This window comes from Callorhinus ursinus, unplaced genomic scaffold, assembly GCF_003265705.2.
Source record: "Callorhinus ursinus isolate GAN/ISIS: 27379988/994484 unplaced genomic scaffold, GSC_fseal_2.0 scaffold6, whole genome shotgun sequence".
Taxonomy (NCBI): Eukaryota; Metazoa; Chordata; class Mammalia; order Carnivora; family Otariidae; genus Callorhinus; species Callorhinus ursinus.
Genome location: NW_027397068.1, coordinates 40828820 through 40854842, shown reverse-complemented (window position 1 = coordinate 40854842; position 26023 = coordinate 40828820). Strand labels below are relative to the sequence as shown.

The following is a 26023-nucleotide window of genomic DNA, read 5'->3' as shown; positions in this document are numbered from 1 at the left end:
ACACATTTGCCCCAAGACACTTCTGCTTTGATTGAGGCTTCTGAGAGCTTTAGTGATGTGGAACTATGACTTGAGGCAGGAGTTTAATGTTACTTCAGTGTCATATCAGGGGAATTCAAGAGGAGGAAATAGCAGAGATATCTGGAAACTTGCTTCAAATTTGAGCTTGGGCCAGGGGCTCTTCATTTTTACATTCCAACTAGGCTGGACAAGGCAGCCTCAGAAATTATTCTTTTGGAATCAAAAATTTAGTGTTGGGTCATTAATACCCTAGAGTTTCAAAGTCTTGTTAGACTTGTTAGAACCATTCTTTTAAGGAAATTATATGAACGTGTTGATTAAACATAGTACACAAGGCAAGAATTTGGGGCTGTTCACGAAAATGGCAATGACACATCAAGCAGGGATAAATGTCACCTGAACTGTGCACATCTTCCATGGATCTTTCTTAGATTTTATAATAGCACAGCCACATAATTAAATAATGAATAGAAATAATTAATATTTGCATGTACTTCATTAGGAGACAGAGCTTGAACACCATTAGCAGTATTGCTGTAGCAAAGCCTGATATTTTGGAGTATAAAATGACAAAATTGATAATGATACTTGCAGTGTGTTTAAAAATTAAAAAAAAAACTTAATAGTTTTGAGATGGAGAAGAGTATGAAATAAATTACTTTATACTATAGATTATAATTTGGAGACATAAGAAATCTAAATAATAACATAAGTAGAAAATCATGTAGTACTGAATTGAACTGTAGAGATAATAAATGTCATACTAGTTAAGACAAAATGATTTTTAATAAGAGTTGGGCATTGAGGGATTCCTCATGGATGAAGGATGACTTTACTTGGGCTTGGTGCAGGACTAAAGAATAAACTGGCGGAGAAAAAAAGCATTACTAATGTAGACAAATAAATAGTGATAATTATGACAGGCTATTGTCATTATCAAGATATGAGACAACCTCAGCTATGATGGTGTCAATGACTTGGGAAAAAAATGCAACTAAGATGGACATTTTGAAGAAATAATATTTGATAGAATATACAGAATGAAACAAAGGAAAATTAAAAATGGTACTGAGCTTTTGAGCCTGGGTAAATAGGATGATTTGACAAAATTGTCAAACTAAGTTCCAGGGAAAGGAACTAGCTTAAGGGAGGAGGTGAGGATTCATTTCTGGGCCGGTTTATGTTGAGCAGATGGAGGGTCATCTAGGCAGTGAATTTTCTGTAGCCAGTAAGAACATAGTTGGGGCTAGGTGAAGCCCCAGTGAGAAGATGCACATGAAAGTGCTTTGGTATTTGTAGCACAGACTAAACAAAGTAGTTCTAGATGTTGGGTCTAAGTGGTCCGGGAAATTCTAATTCACTCAGGCAGGATTACCTGAAGGGGATGTGCACAATCTTTGATACAATTTATGTGGCCTAAGACTTCTTGGAGTGGGTTTGTCTCCTGAATGAACTTTATGCAGAACCAAGGGTCATCTTGCTTGGAGCAATCTCAAGCCGACTTAGTACCTCCCCCAAATGTTTCTGGTAATACACATAAATTACAACTTGTATCCAGATTTAGATTCATGATCCAGGATTAGATGAATTCTACCACAGAGAAAGAATTCAAAGGTGATTAAAGCATACTGTGCCTTTTCTCTGTGTAAAGATGGTATACATTTGCTAAAAGGAGGGTGGACTTGTCATTGCCCCTTGCTGAAATGGGACATTTTATTTTTTGTTTTTTGTGTTTTTTTTAAAACATTTTAAACACTACTATAACAAATGCATATAATAAACTGGTGCATAATTTCTTAGTAGCTAGGCACAGATAATTTATGAAATAATACCTCCATTTTTAGCATAAATCTAGTCATATTCTTCTAGAAGTGTTTGTGGTTTTCTCAGATGTAACAATTTCAAACTTAAAATGAACTTATACTAAACATATACTATACTTATTTATTTGACTTCTTGTCTATGTAACAATATATTTTTAATTCTTTTTTTTTTGGTCTTATGCTTATATCTGAGCTTTTAAAAAAACCTTCACATAAAATAATATTTTCAGGTTGTTCTCATATTGCAGAAGTTGGATGGATTAATTTGTGCATAGATAACCACTCAATTTATAAATACATGGAATACAGTCTCATATTCCCAGGAGTATTCTGAAGAATGATCACTTAGTATGTTTTAACACTATTTTATTTATTTTATTTCAGCAGCAGCTAAAAAAGATGAAAAGAAGGAAGGTATTTTTAATGCAAAAATTCCACTATCCCTTTTGTGTAAACAATTAACCAAAATCCGGAGTTGGGTTTTGCTTGCCATCTCGCCTGTGTTTCCTTTGGATAACTGGATCTATATTATGCAGACATTTCTCATTAATGTATTTTTCTGTCTTACTTCATATAAAAGGGTGCACTGCTTTAAAAAAAAAACAATTTTAAATCTCGTCTTTCTCAAGATATAGGGGATAGAACATAACCTCTCAAAATCCCAGAAGTTCCATTCCATTAGAAGTTTTATCACATTTCAAAAATGTGAAAAATATAGACTATTTTACACTATTAACTACTTATATCTCTGACATTGACCAGCAACTGATGCTACTTTGTTCTATTAAGTTGCAAACAGCAAATAAGCCATAGTCCATCCCCTGCACACCACCTCCTTTTGTCAGAATGTCCTGAGATAGAGTAAAATATTCCTTGCTGTCAGAGAAAACTTGCACCCAGGGGATTTAACAGGTAAGAAAGACTTTATTGAAGACGATTGCAGTAGGGCTCAAGTCCATTGCAATAGAAGTTGAAATCCAACACTGGTGAAACAGAAAGCCTGAGACTTTTAAAGCTCTGAGATGAGCTAGTGGAAAGGTACTGGAGAACACTGGGCGGTTGGGGTGTGGGGCGATGGTCATTGTGATTAGGCCATCTATGTTTACTAATTGCTGCTTATTGAAGTTAGTCTCCTACCCTCCCATAGGGACTGCGATATAGGAACACTATATCCTTTGATGATTACATTTCAAAAGGATGTCTCCTAGATCCTGAGAAAGATATTTCTGGTTGTAGATTTATATTTCAAAAGAACAGAGAAAGAATTTACAGTTGCAAGTTTTCTAAAGTAAATGTACTAATACAAGGGAGGTTGAGGGCCTATAATCAGGAAGACACCTGTCTAAAATTTAGTCAAGCTAAGGGGAATATTAAGACCATCTTAGTCACTGTGATTCTATTTAGAGAGATGTTTCTTATGTACCCTGACAATATTTAGACAGGGTCTAGATATTACCACTATTTATTATTCTAGGCTTATTTTCTTAGTAAAAATAGTATGAAGATATAAGCAATCATTTCTAACTTTGAAAATGACAATAATATTCTAATTAGTGTTCATATAACCTGAAAAAATAGAAAGCAAGTGTTATATTTTATATTTAGTATCATCAGAATTTTACATAAACATAGCAGTTTGGGAATCACATTCTGCTTCTATTAAACAGGAATCTGAGAATCCGTAGATAGAAGACAGAAAAAAATATTTTAGGAAGCCATTATTTGTTTAGAGAGAACAAAACCATGGTATCATAATAAGGCCAACTAAGACACGTTAGTGCGTTTATGTCCCCGTGTACGCATAACAAATCTTTAGGTGTATTCTGGAAATTATGTCATTTACATGATCAACACTGTGGTAAGGATACAGAGATGTTACAAGAAAAAAGAGGTAGTAAGTCCTCAGCACAGTTTGTGATATAGACAGTCCTCAAAAATGTTAATCTTTTCCCACCATTCCTTCTTAGGAATAAAGAACAATTTACCATTTGATTTAGGAAAATGAGTAATATGAACAGTTATTCTTCCATTCATTCGTATTCAAACCAAAGTATTAAAAGACTTTGGGGTATATGAAACAATAGTCAAATTACAAACTGCATCGCTTTAGGCTTTGTATCATTTTTTTTCTCATTGCTATGTTTCCAGGGTTTTTTGCTCTATTTTTCCTGGATTAGATGCCTCATTTTCTTTTTCTTTTCTGAGAAATTGTTTATAACCAATATGCAATAATTGGAAGAGCTTGGAGAGCTTGGGCAGAGCTTTGCCATGGAGAGTCAAGAGATCCAGTGTCCACCCCCAGCTGTAAAATATATAAAACATATGCCCCTATGTATTATTATTATTATTATTATATTATTATTTCAAAAGAGTTTCATAGATTACCTTTTATCTCTTATTTGGAAAAAGTTTGTAGTTGTGAAGATTATGCTGTTTAAGAAACAAAGACAGCTATCTAGAATAATTTTCGTTGTTTCCAGCATATAAAGGAGAACACACTCAATGTCCAGCTATTCTAGGCAGTCATTTGATTTTGTTTCATGAGTTTCTATTTCCCTTTCTCCTGTTAAGCAGAGCAGAGAGGTATACGGACATAAGGGTCTTGGCTCTCTCTTGTTTCTTATTTTCTATAATCTCAATAAGATTGTAGAAATCTTCTCCATAGAGTTTTCCTGCCTCTATTGGAAATATGTCTATTCAAATGAAGCATGTTTAATACAAATTACTGCATACAATTTGGATTTTCAACATTTTCTTTTATACAAAGTTTATTTCTATTCACATTCAACCTCTTGGGGGTATAGTTCAAAGGTATTGATGGTTAACTACTTTCTTGGAGAAGAAGAAAATCAGGAGGGTTTTAAGGCTTAACTAGAAGCCCTGGGAAGTTCTTTTGTTAGCAAATTTTAAAATGCAGAAACAAAAGTACATACCAGTTTCCTTATTATCAAAGATGATCTGTGCACCAGGGGGAAAGGGCTTCTTGAATAGTGAACTCCGAAGATTTGCACTTCATGTTAAGAGCTTATTTTCTATGTCCCCTCAAGTCTCTCAGAAACCTTAACGAGAGACCTTGGGCTCCACTGAGCTTTGCCCATCAATTTTACTGTTCTTTGGAGTTTTAGCATCAGAGCAATCCTATCTTAGCTTAAGTGGAGGGATATTTTTGACTGTTCATCTGGGGTCCTCTTATAAGCCTTTTTCCACTGAAATTTCCCCGGTATGCCACTCTTTCTCCCCCTTATAGACACTTTACTCATCATCTGTTAATACACATTCTTTCTTACTTTCCATTAGTTTCAAAGTCAAAGTCCCATCAAATTGTATTTTTCTCTACAAGATGTGCTTTTTCTCTGTATCTTCTTATGTAATTACCCCATTCTCTTTGTAGACACAGAGACACAAATTCTGGTGTAAGCTTCAACCTCTTTGCCCCTGGCATTTAGTCTTCTAGAATTTTTAATTGGCTGAACTCTCTTTTGTTTAATCTTTCCTAAAATAATTAGAAAGGCTAATCTTCATTCACAGCTCCCAGTCCTCTAGCTCTCACCTCACATTGCTGTTTGTGTCCTCACACTGGCTTTCTAACTTCTCATATTAACTAGGGCAACGATCTCTGAAATCAGATGTTCTCAAAATGCGGTCAAGGACTCCTGGGGGGTCTCTGAGACCCTGTCAGTGGTTCTTCAAGGTCAAAACTATTTTTATAAAAATATGAAGTCATCGTTTGCCTGGTTCATTGTCATCCTCCCATGAGCGTGCACTGGAGTTTTCCAGAGGCTACATAATTTGCAATATTGCAACAGATTGAATACTTAAGCAGATATGCAAATCCAACTGTCTTCTCATTAAGCTAGACATTAATGAGATTCACAGAGTCACTCATCTCACCATTTTTTTCTGTATTGGAAAATATATTTGTCATAAAAATATATTACTTATGTTAACATGTAACAGGTTTATTCTTTTTTTAATAAATGCATAAGCAAATTTATATTTTAAATTTTCCTCTGGATAAAAACTGCATAAATAAATGCTGTTCGGGGTCTTTTAAAATTGTAAAGGATCGAAAGGATACCTGAGATGAAAAAGTTTGAGAATCTCTAACCTACATATATAATCATGCCTATAATATTTTCACTAACTGACTTCATAAAACTTTTCATGTTGTTACCTATTTAAAATATTCAGTGGCTCCACACCAACCACAGAATATAATCTACAGGCCTTAACCTATAATCCAAGTCACCAGTCTGTTTCCTGACCCCCTGTCACGTACACATCTAGGCAAAGACAAAGCCAAGGCGTGACTAATTCCACCAGTCAAGATACAATGAGCCCTTTTGAGCTACAGACAATTCCTTACCTCCATGGTCAGTAAAAGCAAGAGTAGCTGAAGGTGCCAACACTTCGTGGTTCTTATCCTACACACCAAAAAACAATGACACCCAAAGAAAAGAGGTCAGATAATGCAAAACAAGTTAGGGACATTTCAGTGTTGAGGAGCCAATTCTAGACTACAGCCAAATGGTTTCATGGTCTGCAACTCTATTCCAAAGTGTTCTAGGCAAGAGAACTCAGGAGATGATAAGAGGCTGTCTCATGACAGCCTCCCATCCTCCTATGTTCCAGAAGGATCAAAAGGCATTCTGCTGAGACTCACATTAGCTATGGTTTAAAACTTGGCCCTCACAGGGTCTATATGGATATGTGCCCGGCCACCATGGCACCATGGTGGAGCCTTTACCTTATACTTCTACCTACTTTCTTCCTGTATATATCACATACTTCATCTGTATCAAGCCGTTCTCAATTTTACACATACAACTTGCTGTCTTGCCTTTTTTCCTGCTGTTATCATAATAGAGCTTATCGCTTCCTTTTCCTTCTATGGATATTCAATGTTTTTAGGGCTCAGGAAAAATTCTCTTTCCTCTAAGATATCTGTCTGACCCTCTCAGTTAAATATACTTTCTTTTTCATTTATAATCTCCCATCAGAATTTATCTATACCTCCCCACCATTGCTTATTTCTTGCCACCTTGTACTTATATTGCTGGTATTCATTTTCCTTCTACTTTAATTGACTTTAAAACTTTTGATTAAAGGGACCATGTCTACTTCAGTTTTATCCCCTATTGGGACTAACACATTTCCTCAGTTTGCACATTGCTTAACAAATATTTATTCTCTGAATGAATCAGTAATATCTAGGACTCTTAAGATCAATATAATATCCACAAGAAATATGAGTAGGTACTCAATTTTCCACATCACAGGCAAGGAAGAATTTATTATTATTATTATTGTTATTATTATTGGAAGTTATATTCCAGGGAGCTTTTTAGGTCTGAGAAATCATAGCCAAATAATGACAATTTCATCATAGGTGTATTTTGATCACTAGCTGCTACCTGAGTTATACTAGCAGATTAGGTAGATCCATTCATTTAAACTTAGCTTCACATATAAATTCCTAGGGGCTGGAAAGCCTTTGAGTGTTGCACACAGTTTAACTTCTGAAGTATATAGTTCCATTGAGAATGAGCCAGATTAGATTTATCATTTACTATAGCTAAAACAAGATCAAGTAAGTTGAATGCATGTGTAAATTAGGGCTTCAGAATTGAGGTCTGAAGAGAAATTATGCTGAAAAACAAAGCAAAGTATCTGTTATTGTAACTGAATAAAGATGTCAATGGGGCAAGTTATACACGGAAATGGAGTACTTTATCACCTGCATTATCAGACTACCAGAGGGTTATTTTTTCCTTTCCATACAACTGGTATTTCATTTTTCTCTGGCATCACTTCTGACTATAATACCTGATACAGTAGTCCCTCTTTATCCACAGTTTCATTTTTGGCAGCTTCAGTGACCCGAGGTCAACCACCACCTGGAAGCAAATGTCCTTCCTTCTGACACGTGGTTAGAAGGTCTATAGTAGCCTAACATTAGTCATAATGCCTACATCATTCACCTCACTTTATCTCATCACACGGGCTTTTTATCATTTCACATCATCACAAGAAGGGTGGATACAGTACAGTAAGATATTTTGAGAGATACCTTATTCACATGACTTTTATTACAGTATATTGTTATAATTTTTCTATTTCATTATTATTCTAATCTCTTTCTGTGCCTAATTTATAAATTAAACTTTATCTTAGGTATGCATGTATAGGAAAAAACATAGTATATACAGGTTTGGTTTCAGGCATCCACTGGGGTCTTGGAACATATCCCCCTGGATGAGGGAAACTACTGTGCATTGCTAAAGATGAGTGAATGATGAGTTGAACAGATTGCAAACACATCACTTCTTCTAAATCACAGCTGCTGTGAGCTTTGATGTTCTTAATAAAGGACTGTTGTTCAGATTATTGGACATATGGTCTTTAAGGAAGTATATTCACTGAGTAAGCCTTTATAATATTTTTAAGCCATTTCAGCAGAGTGCTGAGAGGGTATAATGAAGTTTAATAGCCTGAGTATAAATGGCTGGTACTAATAGCTTTTCAGGGTCAGTATGTGATCTTGCAGTTCTAAGCATTATGTTTTTTGTTGCTCAGGTATTTTACTTGTGTAAGTCTGCTGCTCTGTTGACTCCCACCCAAAGACATGATTTTATAGTGACATTTTAAGTTAATTTCACTATAGCTCCCGTTTTTAGAAAACATGTATTGAATTTCTAAAACCTACTTGTTGAGATCATGGCTTGTTATTTTTTTACATTTCTTCTTCATGAAATGTTTTACTTTATCTCAATAAGCTCTATACTTTACCTGATCCTGGACTTCACATTTTTTTATTCTTTCATTTCAATGCAATTGATACCTGGTACATTATATTACAAATTCCTTTTTTTTTCTTTAAATCTTTTATTTAAATATTTAAATGACAGAGAGAGAGCACAAGTAGGCAGAGCAGCAGGCAGAGGGAGATGGAGAAGCAAGCTTCCCGCTGAGCAAGGAGCCCAATGTGGGGCTCCATCCCAGGACCCTGGGATCATGACCTGAGCCGAAGGCAGACGGGCTTAACCGACGGAGCCACCCAGGCGTTCCTATACTACAATTCTTATTATGAATGAGAAGGAAAGCAGATTTAAACAACAGACATTTCACAGATGCACATTTTGTATTCAGCTTTCCATATCTACCCCACACCAGCATCTAGTCAGAGAATAGAGGTGTGGGCGTGGAAATAGTCTTCTCCTTACCGGCCACATTTTATCCTGTCTGTCCCACCAGTCTGTCCAGTCTTCAGTTGTATTCCTGAATGACCATGTGCTCGTCATAATCTTCCTGTGTTTTCCATATTGGCTGTACACTAGGGTCGGTGAGAGTCACATGACCTTTTGGGTGGGCAGAAATCTTCCTCCAGTGTACTGGAGCCAAGTGAACTGAGAACTTACAAAGATCATTGAGCTTTCCACTTCATTGTTGCAGCTGTTGTGCTATAAGAATTCATGTCTGCATTGTTAATTAATTTTTAGGCATATGAATAAGAGGATATTTATCATATTCTTATCTGAAATTGTTTTATATAATATCTTTCTATATATTTGAATTACTTGCTTATCTATTTAGGGTAATTACTCATGAAGGAAAGGAATGAGAAATTGCTTGCAAAGCACATTTTAGATAGCAAATTTAGCCTACTCAGTTATAGTTCCAGATGAGAAACTAAATATCAAGAAAAATATTTTTTGAGAGGGCAAGAAGGATATTAAGAGAAATCTAGTTTAATATTCTTTTTACTGTGCCGTGCTGGACATAATAATGTTTAATAGATGTTTAGTGAATAAGTAAATGTTTTGTTCCAAAGATTTATTATTTTTCAAAATAAGGTTTGCTTTTCCCTTACACATGCAACATACCCCTATTACAGAGAAATTAGAAATTCACAAAGAGGATGTTGCAAAAATATCACTTGAATGACTGTATTTTTCCATTATGTGGATGTCTATGAATTCTTTAATAGTTCCACTCCTGTTCAGAAGGTACTGTTTAATATTTTCATTATTTAGACATGTAAATCAATGTCATAAAAAAACTTCTTCCTATATTTATATATATATTTATGATAATTTAGCATTTTTCTCTTTGGATTTCTAGTAGTGGACTTACTATATAAAAAGCATGCTCATTTTTATGACTTTCTCAAGATTCTTTCTCAAGTTGCTTTCTAAAATGTGTTTCTAGCTTCTATTTCTATGGAAGTGAGTTTTTACTTCTACCTCACTATTACTGTCATTGGTAATCCTTTTTTCATAAAACAACTCAGTTGACCACCTAATTGCTTTTTGTGAATAAACTCCCATTGTCATCTTCAAACATTTTAGCTCTTTTACTTCACTATGAAAGTAAAATTATGGTATCAATCGCTTCCCTGTAAGGCAGACAAATCTGCCAAGCATATAATTATCAGCCAGAAGACAGTTTATCTGCCTTTTGCAATGATCAATTTGTAGTTCATTATTACAATTATAACTTCAGTAATATCCAGAAAATTTTAAAGTGAAGTTACAGAAGACGTAAACGAAAAACCACAAAAGATAAATAAAATATTTCTGAGTAGAAACTTCAGATGCCTCTATTCTAAAATGAAGTCAGAAACCTCTCATTTTATTTTCAAGTGATAGGAACAGAAAGTTGCATGATCCAAATACTAAAAAAATCATAAAATTTTCAGATCTAGGCTGAATACCCAAAAGACTAAAAGCAAAATAGATGTCTGCTGACCACTGAACACACATTACTCCATAGCAGCTACTAAATATAATATATTCATCAGTAACCTTTGAGCCAACATCAACCTGTTTTTTTTCCCATTACAATAGAAATGATTGAGCATTTGTATTGTAAATATATTGATTATTCAGGGAGTGCAAAGCAGGTGATCTGGGTGGCTTTAGATTGAACAAATGAAGAAACCACAGACTAAATTCACAGGCTTCAGCCCATCTTTATGGAAGCAGAGCATATACTGGCTCAGCTTGACTTTCTATTATAAGGTCATTAGCTTTGATAGGCACAATGTAATCTCAGTGCAAACTGTATGTGGATATTTTCTTTCATCTCTGTCCTTTTTTTTTTTAAAGATTTTATTTATTCATTTAAGACACAGAGATACAGAGAGAGAGAGCATGAGCAGGGAGAGAGGCAAAGGGAGAAGGAGAAGCAGACTCCCCACAGAGCCAGGAGCCCTATGTGGGGCTCGATCCCAGGACCCTGGGATCATGACCTGAGCCGAAGGCAGATGCTTAACCATCTGAGCCACCCAGGTGCCCCTCATCTCTGTCCTTTTTTGTAGTCTTTCTATTTCAGAAAATGTCTTATGTACTGCCTCACTCTAATACTCATCTTCTCAAAAACAGAGTAATTTCTCCTTAAGCCCCATATTCTAGAAATACGTTATGTGATCAGTCCACTTTATTGAAGATTATTTCAGAGTATTTGGCATTCTATTGTAAACTAATCAGTTGTTGATTTATGATATCTGCTTTATCAATAATTTATTTTTGTGTTTTCAGATTCTAAGAAAACAAAAACACCTGTAGAAGGTATTGGAAATATTTTCCTTTTCTGTCTTATATCTGATGAATCCCAAATTGCATTTCTTCTTGAAGGATTATTATAGAAGAAAAAAACTATATAGGGATAGGGGAGAGAAAGAAAGAGAGAGAGAGAGAATATGAAGGAAAGAGTCAAGTCTTCACTGACAATATTGCTATGGGATATATCTGGTAAAACAAAAAATAAATACTGCATATATTTACCTTTCACAACAATTGTTTTCAAAGAAATGTTTGATTGACAAGAAACTGAACAATGTTCAGTACCAAGCGTTTATTCTACTAGAAAGAATGATTTCAATTAATCTTGGATACACCAGCATCAATTAGGAACTGAATCATTCCCTTAAGTCTTGAATAGAATCATAACTCATCTGGCAAGGATACTTGTTTCTTTTGTATTTGCTTATATGTGATTATGTGTTCACCTGTATTTAAGAAGACTGCAAGGTATAAATCATTGAAATTGATTAAACAGTGTAATCCTGGGTTGGCAAGGATACCTGTTTCTTTTGTATTTGCTTATATGTGATTATGTGTTTACCTGTGTTTAAGAAGACTACAAGCTATAAATCATTGAAATTGATTAAACAGGGTAATCCTGGGTTGATTCATTGTCAATGTTTTGCACTCAAATTATGGACACACCTACAGTAGTAATTGGCAACACCTCAGAGCAACACTGAAATTTGAGGAGAGAGAATGGGGGGAGGGGATGGAAAAATTACAGTCTAGTCAACATGTTAGGGGAGTAATTTTATCTTTGAAGGTTTTAAGAGCATAAGAGCAATTGTTTTTTTATTTGTTTCTTTTCATTTTTTTCAACAGAACATCCCAAGGGAAAAAGTAAGGAAATGCATGCAAAGTATATTTGTGTATATGTTTTTTCCTCTTTACAACTACTATTGGCCTGCTAGTATACTTAGACTTGCAGTTTTGAATATCTCTTTTTTATATTTTATGCATGTGAACTCTACTTGTTGTTTTTTGTTAGAATGAAAAACTACACAACCTGAGGGTCAGAGGGACTGAAAACCATGGCAGTCATTCTTAAAGCCATTTTCCAAATTCATACAATTGTCTAATAATATTACCCACAGCCTCATAACTAAAAATACAACTTCATTTCATTAACCAAAACTGTTAATGTAAATTTAGTCTCTGTAATCTGGTTTGTTCTCTGTCCTTAAAGAAGAAAAAAAGTTCTTTTTCAGGCTGGTTTCATAACCACATTCCCATTACCTTTCTTCTTGTAATCCATAAATATTTTGGCATGTTCATATGATATGTGACATTTCATTCTTAATGTGATTTCCCCCCTATAAGTACTATGAGTTCTGTGTAATAGCATTGCTTGGAATCCATACCTTAGGCAGCATCCACTGTTGTTTTAACATTGTGTTAAAGCTGTTTGCTAACAGTAAAGCTAGATGCCTTGAGGTTGTATCTTTTGCAAAAACATGCTCTCCTCTGAAGAAATTAGGATATGTTGAACAAATGGGAACAAAAACCCCTAACTTAACCCTACTCAATCAGCCATTAAAAATCATCACATTCCCAGAAATGCAGAGCTTTTAAGGATCCCAGTGATATTAAAAAAACAAAAACAAAAACAAAAACAAAACATCTGTTTTAAAATATATACCACTTTTTGAAAATTTTATGTATGCTTTGGTCCTGCAAAAGGTTAAGACCCTGAGGCATTCTATGTCATAAAAATGCTCTAAAATATTCTGTAGGATGAATCATGAAATTATAGTAAAACTCAGCCAGGGGGAGCAATCTATCTATACAGAAGTATGTGTTCCTTCAGTTTCAGATTTATGTGTGTGCACAGCTGTTGATGAGCCCTGGCTCATGGATACAGAAACACTTTATAAACCATTGCACCAGCAGGAAAATGGAGGACAACCAGAGATGCGAAAAATGTTGTTAAATTATATATATATATATATGTATAATCTTAAGGCCCTCACTTTATTGCAGGCTATATAATTTAAAAGATCTCACAGACACACTGCATCTCCTTGGCAATCTTCGGAGCACTGGTATACTTCATTTAAGAAAAAATGCCTTCCCAGGCATTCATTTACATCCTAACTGCTTCCCTCACTGAGAAGTTCAGTGGATTGTGACAGTAATAGGGAAAAGAAAAATAATTTTCCTCTAAACAATGAATAATTCTTTTTAAATTAACTTCCGGTTTTTCATCTAGAGTTGCTTTTTTTTTTAAAGATTTATTTATTTATTTGAGAGAGAGAGAGAGAGCACACATGCCAGGGGCAGAGGGAGAGAGAGAGGGGAAACAGATTCCCCCCTGAGGGATGACTTGGGGCTGGATCCCACAACCCACAAGATCATGACCTGAGCTGAAATCAAGAGTGGGATGCTCAACTGACTCAGTCACCCAGATGCCCCTAAACTTGCTTTTATTGTTGTTGTTGTTATATCTTTGAATTTGTTTGATTTGTATTTTTTGTTTTTAGGATTGCTTCATTCAATTATACATCTCCATCCCTATATTCTTATTTTGCTTCATTTTTCTAATTATCACAATTAAGAAGTTGTTCTTTTTTAAGTTTAAAATAAATCATGGTGGAGAAACAGGGTAAAGAGTACATGAAACCTTCATATAAATATTTTTGAAAATTTTTGTGAACTATAATTTTTTCAAAATAAAAAGTAAAGAAAATCAATCATAGATGTGATTTGGCAGTCCCTGTTGAATTAAAGGGTACCTTAATTTATATTTATTAAAGATAATTCAATAATTACATCCCGAATTATCCTATGTAATAAGTGCTCTCAACAGCCTTTTTCTTCACATCGTTCCAAATTAGCACAGGTATTTTCTTGTTTATATGATGGCTTTCTGATGTGATTGGAAGGTCCTTATTTTAGCTTTGTAATATCATGTATAGCTGGAATTCAGTTTTGATTCATACCCAGATCGACTTCTAGTATTTTTTCAACTGTCATCACTTTGCAATTTCTTAGAAATGTTACATGAACGGTGCTTCAGCTCAGCAATAAATTAAACAACACGTTTAATTATTCCATGTTTTTCAAGCAACTTTCGGTAATGTTCTCACTGTGTTTAATTTTAGCTAAGTCACCTAAGTGTCTTCTTTTTGACTTGTGACACTTGGTCAAGTCATTGTTTTAATTTGTTTTACTGCCTGAATGCTTCTTGTGATTGGATAAACTGCTTGATATTCTTACATGACGACGCTCTTGATAAACAAAATTGAAGACGTGTGAGACTCGTGACTGTAGAAGATTTGATGGCCCTCTATGTTTCTAAAATACAGTTCTTAGAAGTCTTTCAGCATAAACATCTTCTAGTCTCCAAAATATATTCGTTGAATGAAACTTTAAAATAATCTCCCCATACCTTTTCTTTAAAAAAATCCAATAATAATGTACCTATGTTAAAACATTTCTTGAAAATCTTCTTTTAAATTAATTTGACAAGCTTGTCAAGGCCAAATAAAAAATAGGAATTGCAGACAATAGCACTTAGTATAAAATTAGTACTTGCACTTTGTATAAAATTAATTCTTATTATAACGCAAGTGTCATCTTACTCTTGGGGCCAGAATAATGCTTTGTCTCATACAATATTGACAAAAATGGGTTCTTAAAAAGAAATACTATCTAATAAGGACTCTATAAGGAGCATTTGCCCTAAAAACAAGGGAAGTGTGTTTTGCTTTCCACTGAAAATTCAATCTATTTTAATGTTTTCAGTTTGCCTCAGCAAAGCCTTTGTCTTAGCTAAACAAATAACTTTTCAATATAAGCAGATTTCACCTTCAAAGAGGAAGTCCCTATGAAATCTGTCCATCCTTATCTGAAAATTATTTTAAAACAGCTGTAATAATTATCCTTTGGTTCATTTTTTATCCCAAATTTCTTTCATGTTGGTCTAATACAATAGCAAATTAATTATTTTCCATTCTTTACTCTATTTATTTTTTGGTTTATTATCCATGAAAAATTTTAGTTCCTCTTACATAGAATATTTGTATGCTATTCTGTGAGGGAACTCAGTCAGGGAAAGAGAAGGAAAGATTTATTAGTTTTATTAGTTTATTTATTAGTTGCTGCAGTCCAACTTTAGCACATATATATTTGTGTTAAAACAATTAAATTGTGACATATAAAATTGGAATAATAATAATAACAACAATAATAATATGTTTCAGAACAGGAAAAGAAAGGAAAACATGTGGAACCAGGTGACTGTTTTTAAATTCCTCTATCTTCCTTTCATTTTATTATTTAATTTGCAGTTGAATACTGAATCCCAATAGAATGGCTTAGAATGTTGACTTTTTTCTTTTCTTGTTTGATACAGCAAAGTCATCAAAGAAGGAACATTCAGGTGAGTTAGACTGATGTTTCTGGGTTCTTTCTACCTGATGTCCAATGTTTATTAATGCTGCAGCCTCGGAGACAGGTGGTAAGGGCCATGCCAGGAGAGAGCAGGAAATCTCATATCACGGTCTTTATTTCAAGTTCTTGACATAGAGTTAACATCAGTGCAGTTTTAGAAAACAGAAGCCAGAATATGTTACACTCTTGCTACCCAATGAGTGTTCTGTAAACCAGCAGCATTAGGTTGTAAGAAATGCTGTGTCTCTACTCCAGCCTGGACCCACCGAATCAGAATCCATAACTTCCTAAGATCCCCAGTGACTCTGTCAAAGCAGTGTTTGAGAAGTACTGTTGAGTGTAAAATAACAAAAACAAACAAAATAAGAATAAAAAACACTTTCTGTAAAAGCATCCAATATTGCTTTACTTCTAAAATATGGAATATTTAATTCAGCAAATATTCTCTCCCTATTCAAAATGTTGCTTAATGACATTTCTTGAGTACTCAGGGGAGCTGCAATGGAAGTAGAGGTAGATTTTGCCCTCAATATATTTACATTCTAATGGGGGAAAATTGAATTGAGAATCAGACAATCGGTAAAACACACATACAAACAAACACATCTAAAAATGCAGTTGGTACGAATACCAAATGGTTTTCTTACAGGTTTCTAGCATTTAGTCTGTCCTATTAGTTGTTTCAAATGAAAATAAATGCACGTTTCTAAAACTTATTTTACTGACTTCATTTTAAAATATTACGTGTTGATTTTGCCTTCAAATTTCTCCTCGAAGAACTTCACTGCGTTTTCGTGTGTGTAGGGTTGTGTGTATGTGTATAGGCAGTCATAGATTCATATAATGTCCACTAGTTGCCCTTCCCATTTTATTGTATTTAAATGGAAATTACATATACTCTATGTAAATAACCAACCATACAAATATAGCTCTACTATTTCCCACCCCCACCACCACAGACGAGAGCAAACCACAGGTTCAAAGCTACATTTCTTATTCTTCTTCTAAGTTTATAAAACTTCCTCAGACAACTCAATCCATTTAGTTATTCCTCCAACTAGTTCCCATAGCATCATCCTCTTTCCTTTATAATAGCACTTATTATACTGTTTTAATCACATTACCTTACCTTTTTCCATTTTAAATAGTCAGAAATTAGAGTGCCTATTATAAAGGCAGGCACACGGTAGGCACTTGATAATGGTTTCTTTTTTTTTTTTTTATTTAACAGTGAGAGACACAGCGAGAAAGGGAACACAAGCAGGGGAAGCAAGAGAGGGAGAAGCAGGCTCCCCGCTGAGCAGGGAGCCCGATGCAGGGCTCGATGTGGGGCTCGATGTGGGGCTCGATCCCAGGACCCTAGGATAATGACCTGAGCCAAAGGCAGACGCTTAACAACTGAGCCACCCAGGCGCCCCTTGATAATGGTTTCTTAAATGAAAGCAGAAACACCAAATAGAATAACCACATTTAAAAATATTTAAATGGGAATGACTTTTAAATAATTTCCAAGATGAAATGCTCACATTTCACCATTTCACATTAACATTGATATTATTTATCCTTTGGGAAGGAATGCTTTTGTCCACCTTACAGAGAACAGAGTATTTGTTCATTTGTGAGTAACATTCGGGAGTGGGCCAAACACATATTCTCATTTATGCACATGTGCAGAAAACTAAAATAAAATATATAGCATAGAAACATATAAACATGGAGAAACATGCAGAATGACTATGGATATAATCAGTTTCAAGAATATTAATAGCTAATCATTATTGTCTAATATTAAACCTGACAAAATACAAAACTTAAATTGCTTGAAATTGTTATCTGTTCATTTCAGGGTATGATTGCAGTGTAGCGCTTGGCAGTAATTAGTTGTGTTTTAACAATCGAAACCATTGGATAATTTATCAATCCACTTCTTTCTTTTCATACCACTTTAAGGAAAATGCCTTGGCTTGTATATAAAAAAAATCATATTCTTAGCTAATTTAAAAGGCAAACAAAAGGAGTAAGTTGTGAATGAGCATTCTGTGTTGAGAGAAGATATATAAATGTAAAAATAATCTATGGTTCATGGTGCATATTTATAGTATACAAAAGAAAATGGCACAGTGTTGTATTTTCTTCTCAGATCTTTGGTTTTCCTTCTTAGATCAAGGTTATAATACAGTCTTTAAAAAATATTAAATAACCTTATACTATTTTAGAGAAAGACAGTGGACTTGTAATTAATTTAGACTTTATTGTTTCTTGTCTTTAACAGCTCCAAGTGAAAAACAAGTAAAAGCAAGTATGTTGAATAAAACTTAAAAAAACGAAAAGAATGTATTTCAGCAGCTTACTAATTTTTGTTATAGACAAGGCTAATGCTAATTTTTGAGGCTGGCTTACCAAATGTTTCTTGCTATTAATATTTGTTGTGTTAAAATAATATACGTAATTATTCAACCTTTTCTGTGGATTTATTCTTCTTAAAATTTATTTTCATTTGCAAATGTTAATTTGTCCACATCATAACTCCTTTTTGAGTAGTTTGTATTTTTGTTTCTTAACTTGCAGAATAAATGATCTCTTCAGTTTCTTAAACACATCAGACTTCATTTTCCTAATAATTAATCACTTGACCAAACCAGTAGGCAAGATAGTTTGTCTACCAGTGAAAGCCATGGTGTCTTTAATGAAATGAAGCCCCCAACAATTTTAACTACTGCTTGTGTAATGTTATAATTTCCTTTCAAGGTTTATATCTTCAGATTATGAATATTGACTGATAACTCATACCATGGCATTTGCATCAATATTAGCTTTGACAGTATGCTTCGGGACAAATGCTGGTTTCTTTGATGGTTTTTCTCAATTAGATGAAATACCTAGCAGATGGTCACTAATGAAAATTATTTTAGGCATAATGGCATGTTTTTGATTTTAGAAAGAAATATACTTTTAGCTTCTCTGAGGTTTATGGTCAAATCTGTCTTATGCATGATGTAAATATGATTATATTTTTTCATCTGGTTTGGAGCTGCATAGGTTATTAATGATGGTACTAATATATAAAAGAATTGCATATTTTACTTAGTGCCAGGATTTTGAGATAAGAGTATATCATTGGTGGATATATCAGAGAAAAATTAGAAAATATAACTTTGAGTAACTTGGTGGGAATGTCTTTTAAAAAATTACCAGTTGGAAGTGTTTACATAGACATTATAGACTTTGATTGAGAGATGTAACATGAATCTAAAATTCCATTTATATTTTCATGAAAATTTTTAGTTGAATGTAAAGCTGATTGGGACTCTTTATTATGGAATCTTCAGTATGCTAATACTTAGTCTGTAGAAGTGCATAATCAAGAAAATATATAAAACAAAACATAATTTTGCAGCACTGGTAGAGAACTTTAGATTGAAGATTATGCTAAAAATGAACATTTTCTTCCTAGAAAAATGTGACATATAGATAAAATGTTGATTTGCAGTAAAACAACTCTGTAAGATCTGCTATCTATGAAGCACACTATCCAATCAAGTTTTGAAGAGATCAGTATCTTTTTCAGGAAATTAGCAAATTAAGTTGTTAAGCATCTTAGACCCATTATAAAAGTTTCAAAAGAATTAATACTCAACTCTCCATCTGGTTGAGAGATTTAGACTTAACGTGGGCATTATCTCTCAATAAAAAAATTAGAGATAATTCATAAATTGTTTAAATTCTCTATTAACAACATGACCGTCCATTTCTTCAACTAAGAATTACTTTTCAATCTTGAAACCATAAATCAGAGAATTTTTACACATCTTCTATATATAGTGGTCACTTATAAAGTTATTGCCTAATGTGAAGATTGCATATCATTAAAAATACTCTTGAAAATTCTTAAAATCACCCATATGGTATGGTGCACATACTTTTGTTTATATAACCGAAACGTTTAGGATATTCTTTTACATTATCTTAAATTATGAGAGCAAATGAGAGTGAGATGTATAGCTTAATTAAGATAAATACTTGGGTGATACAATTTCACGGTATTGAATTAAAGAGGAGAGGTAAGATTGACAGTCTGTGGAAAAAAATAAAAGGTAATTTGGCATTAGCACTCATTCAAGGAAATAACTAGAATGTCAATTAAGTTGGTGGTGTGGAACCGTTTCTTCTAGATTCTGAGGAAACCAAAATTACTGTAGGAAAAATACTGGAGGACACAGACATACTCAGGAACTGTACCAGTTCAGGGTGGTAGTTATCGTGGTACCATGAACCGGAAGAAAAAGGAAATCTTTCAGGTTCAATGATGTAGTACTATGGAGGGGCACTTAATACCCCTATATACAAAGTTATGTGTCAGAGATTATGTGGATGGAGGAAGACTGCCTTGGACCAAGCAGGTATGCCAAACCTAGATTTCAATTTCTGCAAGTCAACACAAATTCCTTTATCATAGGATGTACAAAAATGCCTCAACACACCCAATTCCCTTCTCTGCAGTCCACTGTACCTGCTTTCCCACCTGATGGATAGCAACATAAGAGTTGATATTATGACTTAGGAACAGGACAAAACAAGCAGATTTTTAAGCCTTAGGTCATTTCAGATACTTAACATTCTCCTTGATGAATCTTCTAGAGGGCATGTAGTAGACGATTAGCAAATATATTTGACCACATGGTACCCTTTTTTTCCCCCAAAGACACTTCAGTGACCAGGGTGCCTCAAGATCTTGGGAAACACTGCTATATATTACTTCCTTCTTCATATCAAGGACCACAGGGTTCTGATCATGTATTCCAAGAGCATGTTCTTCTAGCCTCTGGTCAGTTTGAATTTTGAGCAAAAAAGGCTCCAAAGACCAGATCAGGACCAAAGGCTAGTCATTTTTAATTGTAGGTTCAAATTTATATGAAATGGCAATAGTCAGGCATTTTTCTTCCCTTGATACTAGCATAATGCATTCATTAGATTTGTGGTATGCTCATCCAACCAAGCCTATGTTTATCACCTTAACTACATTTCAGTACCTAAATGTGTGGGTCAGATATCAATCACTTGATCTACTAAAGCATGTCAGGATTCTTCAGGAGAAGGTAGTATACAGAATTTTAAAATAAAGTCCCTTTGGGGCACCTGGCTGCCTTAGTCAGTGGAGCATGTGACTGTTGATCTTGGGGTTGTGAGTTTGAGCCCCATATTGGGTGTAGAGATTACTTTTTAAAAAGGGAAAAAAATAAAGTCCTTTTGAATTTCATTAGTTATGTAATATTAGAAGAGTACTTGGGAACAATTTATATTAGTCAAAAAGTGGCATGGCCTCTGGGATTCAATTATATACTCTGTCATGGAAGTTACTGGGGGAATATCTATGGGCCTGAACAATAGATCTGATATTAATGAGGTGTGTCTAGAACACAGATTGCATGATATGTATGACCATGAATCTCAGTTGGTTAAGACACTCTTCATATTTGTATCATTTCAGAATAATTATTACTAGCACCTCCTTTCACTTGCTCAGTTTGGATAATAAATTATAAGACCACAACCCAAATCACAGACAATGCTGCCTGAGTGAATTCAAAATAGTACTGATAAAATTCTAAGAAAAGACAAGCTACACACTTGGAAAAGGTATTTGTAGCATATATAAGTAACAAGAGTTAAGTAGCAAAAAAATAAATATCTCCAAAAACGAAAAACAAGACAAAGAACTTGATGGACAGTGAGCAGAAAAAAGTGGACAAAAATATATAATTAAGCATCAAAAAAAAGAAAACTCTATAAATGGCTTGTAAACATATCAAAAGATGTTCAGTCTCCCGGTATAATGGAATTTTAATTAAAAGCACAATAAGATACTATTGTACACATGCCAGATTGACCACAAAAGAGAAAAATGATGATTCTGGTAATGGTAATGATATGAAGCTAGAAACTCTCACATGTACTGTTGGTATGAATGTAAAATTTGGGGGAACATTGTGGCATATTTCTGGAAAAATTAAACATGAGCAAATGCGCTGACCCAGTAATTTCACTTCTAAGAAAATTCTTGCACATGTGTACCAGGAAACATGTGTGCGAATATTCATAACAGGATTACTTATAACAGCACAAAATCAGACATGGCCTAATGTCCATTGGCAGGAGAATGAATGTATAATTATTAGAATGTATAGATAGATAGATAGATAGATAGAGATATATAGTGGAATAGTATACAACAGTTAAAATTGATAATCAACTACAGCTACTCATGTCAACATGGCTTCTGTAAAAGGTTAAACTGAATTTATTTAAGCAAACAACGATTTGAATCAAACAGTGCCAAGAATGAAAAAGTAGTTAGGGTGCTCGATAGGCAGGGGGTAAGACAGAGGTTTAAGAAAACACAGAAGCAAAGCAAAAAAATAATTTAATTGGCTAGAACTTAAATGTTTTTCTTATTTGGGAAAATTTAGTTATTTGGCTGTAATGATAGCTGTTCTTAAGTTTTAGTTTTTGAGATTACAGAAAAATCTAGATGGCTCTGGCTTTGGTTTGTTTGTATAAGCTACTGAAGTCACTAGAGCTACCCCAGTCTAATAGGCACTTTAACTATTTTAACACTGCATCTCAACATGGTGTTTTGAAAGAATCAAATCACAAGAATTAAACAATAGAAATCAATTTTTATAGTTATCTCACTAGACAATATAATTTGATCTATGTAAATTGGTCTGTTTAGAGATAAGTACATGTAATAAAAAACTGTACCGAAAAATAGGGAAATGATTAATACAAAATTTAGGACAATGATAATTCTGAGATGAAAGGAAAGGCATGAAGTAGTGGAAGGTTTCAAAGGCTTTGCCATATTTTATTTCTTAAGCTCACAGGGTGTTATAAAGGTGTGCATATTTTTTATTACCACTCCTTAAAATGGGCACATATGATATATGCCTCTATGCCTCTCATTTCTATATTTTTCATAATTAATCAGGCTTTAAAAGCCCAGAGCATGAGAAGATAAAAGTGGCGACATCGTGTCGCAGCTCCCTGGCAGCTTTGGTGGACCACCAAGAGATGAGCAGCTGGGGTTGGGGGCAGATATAAGTGAAGGATGTGCTTGTCTGCAGTTATCAAGAGTGATATATTATGTTTCTGAAAGAATCGCTGAAGTGGAAAACTGATGAGGTAGCAGACAGAAGTAATATTTGCAAGAAAAAAAGGCCTTGACTTGACAAAAGGAGATGGGATGCAGGCTGGACTGGTATTAAATATGGGGCAGGGATTGGTCATGCTTTGGGCTGGCAAGGAAAATAAATGGTGCAGTTATGTGCTGGTGAGGTGGGGGAAATATGAGGTAGTGTAGTCTGCTTTTGTTTTCTCTATGAATCTCTCAAAAGCAACTTGCCTCTATACTGTAGGATGCTGGAAGCTTGAGGAGGGGAGAGAATGCGTGAGCCAGTTGTCTCGCATGGGAAAACAACTTCCCAAGGTCTGCGCTAGTATTGCCGGTCAGTGCTATCTATCCCTTAAATACTGAACTGAGACAATTCAAGTGAGATCTGCAGCAGGGTGAGGGCCTTCCTCCAGTTTGGATGACTGCTCAGGTGGCAGGGATAAAGTAGTTTTGGTGTTTTGGGGGTGTAATGGGTTGAATTATGTACCCCGCCAAAAGAATATGTTAAAGTCCTAAGTTAGTGTCCATGAATGTGACCTTATTTCAAAACAGGGTCTTTACAGAAGTAATCAAGTTAAGATGAGGTCATACCGGATTAGAGTGGGCCCTGAATCCAGTGACTGGTGCCTTTATAAGAAGAGGGAGATCTGGAGACATGCAGATACACACAAATGGAAGAGAACCATGTGAACACAAAAGGATTGGAGTGATGCAGCTATAAATCAGTAAATACCAAGTGTCGCCAGCAACCACCAGAAGCTAAGAGGCAAGGAAGGATTCTTTCCAGGAGAGTTCAGAGATAGCTTCAGAGGATGGGCTGGAGACACCTTCGTTTTGGATTTCTTGCCTCTAGAACTGTGAAAGAATAAATTTCTGATGTCTTAACCACCCAACAGTTTAAAAGCAGCCTGGGGGACTACTACAGCTGATGACTATAAAAGTGACATGAAGTGAGCGATTACACCATGACTCATTTATATATTAGCTTGGTAAGAGTAAAAGTGAGGACATGAGGAAGATCTGGAGCAGTGAGAAAGGGGTAAGATCAGAAGAATGAAAGTATTGACCAAGTCAGATACTATTTGGAAAAGGTTCTTGAGTAAGTGAGATGTAAAGGGGAAAATGATTCTGTGGTGCCAGAGAATAGGATTTTGGGGATCAGAGTTTTGGCAACAGAGGAAAAGTCCAAAAATATGATGACAGGTGGTAGTGAGTAGAGAACTGGAGTCCAGTTTTAGAAGTGAGGAGGCTAAAGAAATCAGAGATGAAGCGGGCATATGAACTGTGTGTATTAGTGACTCCCAATCCTGGTTAGTCCAGTCTGGAGAAGGGAATATTTACTTCTTGTCTAGGCCCAACTCGTAAAGTTTTTCGTATCTAATATTATGGAATTAAAGCCTAAATATGATGTGAAGGCCTCCTCTGACATGTGATCTTTCTCACAGCCCAAGGTCTATGGCATAGGGAGGGCAAAGAGACATGAGGAGTCCTGTTGTTTGGTTGTCCCCAGAGCCTCAGTTACTGAATGCATATGAGTGAGGGGGACACGTACAGATACTAATAAGAATAAAAATAAACATAAAAATTCAGGCAACCAAGGAGAACTACATCAAAAAGTAAAAAGTTAATAAAATAAGTAAAGATTTGTAAATATTCACCAGTTCATTGTTATTTTTCTTATTTTCTTATGAACTAGAGAAAACTTAAATTAGCTTTGATTTGAGGTCCAAAATCTTGTATTAGGACCAGCATTTCAGATTATGTCTTCAAGGCAGCTCTCTTATATTCCACACTAGATATTCAGAGAAACTCCAAGAACACACTTTGGCCTTTTCTCTCTCTCTCTCTCTCTCTCTCTCTCTGTGTCTCCAAAAAATATTCAAATGGAATTTTCTGTAATATTATGGTAAATCTTTTATAATATAAAGCTAATTGATCGAGGTCAAACACTGCTTACCATCCCCATAATTAAAGGCTAAATGAAGAAGTCTTTTGAAGTCCTCTTCCCCAGAACTCATACATCATTTTAGATTTGAATATAAACTAATTGGTATTCCAGTGTATTTTGTGAAATAAGCCACCTTGTTTTATGGTCACCACTTACATAGGCATTAGAATTTAAAGCCATGGAGTTGTATCTTGGAGAGATAAGAGAGTTCATTACTTAAAAATACATATAAGCACTTTATAGAGTGGTTTTCTCTGCTGCTTGCTTTGCTCTCAGGTGCCACATTTTATCTTTGGGCCACTTTTAGTCTTGTCTGACATACAATACCATAAGATAACGACCTGGCATTTCTGATATCCATGTCTCAGTCTTTAATATCTGAATTTACAGAAACTGAACGAGCCAAAGAAGAGACTAGTGCTGCCTCAACTAAAAAAGGTAAATGTAACTTAAAGAAAAAGATGTCATGGCTATAGCTTATTTCTGCTAAGGTTTCTAAGTTAATGTATTGTTCAGTGCTTATAGAAGAGTTCTATTTATTGATTTTACTATTTCATTGATACAGAAGGAAACCCACTTTGCTGGAAGATTTATGGCATCCATGTTTACAAGGCTTTGTCTTCAGTGTTCTAGTGCCAATGGTTTCATTCCTTTAGGGTGATAAACTAAAACTAGTAATTATAGTCCAATTGCAAGTTAGTGTTTGAAAGATTGAAGAAATGCTGCTATTTAAACTCAACAAGACCTCAATCATCTGGAGAGCATTTAAATTCAATATACTGCCTTAGGAAGGCAGGCTTGAACAAATGAAACTTGGACTAGGAAAGCTTACATGAACAATGTTCACTTTATGCTTGCATAATACTAAATTAGGAAATGTGCTCCTTGAAATGCTCACATGGGAACATTTTGCTTTAAGAAATATTGGGAAGCTTGGAATTTAAGTTTTCAAAGTTATTTCTTTTATCATGTCTAATCAGAGGCAACTACTTATATAAATATTGACTCCCTTTAGGAGACATTTTAAATAATATTTTTAAGGACATTAATATACATTAAAAGTAATCATCGTGAGGAGACA

At 34.6% G+C, this 26023-nt stretch overlaps 2 protein-coding genes across 3 annotated transcripts in view; one reads left to right on the top strand and one right to left on the bottom strand.

The window, feature by feature from the left end:
* The window catches only part of CLVS2 (clavesin 2), a 502444-nt gene that overhangs the window by 165844 nt on the left and 310577 nt on the right, over nt 1-26023 (bottom strand). The gene's annotated exons all lie outside the window — the stretch shown is intronic.
* Nucleotides 1-26023, top strand: part of TRDN (triadin) — a 356769-nt gene that overhangs the window by 210744 nt on the left and 120002 nt on the right. The window contains exons 14-19 of one of the 2 annotated variants that reach the window (XM_073893862.1): nt 2229-2258; nt 11384-11413; nt 15634-15666; nt 15786-15812; nt 18096-18122; nt 25333-25380. In XM_073893862.1, coding sequence (XP_073749963.1) covers nt 2229-2258; nt 11384-11413; nt 15634-15666; nt 15786-15812; nt 18096-18122; nt 25333-25380 — 195 coding nt within the window. The remainder of the gene's footprint in view (nt 1-2228; nt 2259-11383; nt 11414-15633; nt 15667-15785; nt 15813-18095; nt 18123-25332; nt 25381-26023) is intronic. The other variant, XM_073893863.1, reaches the window with a different exon arrangement.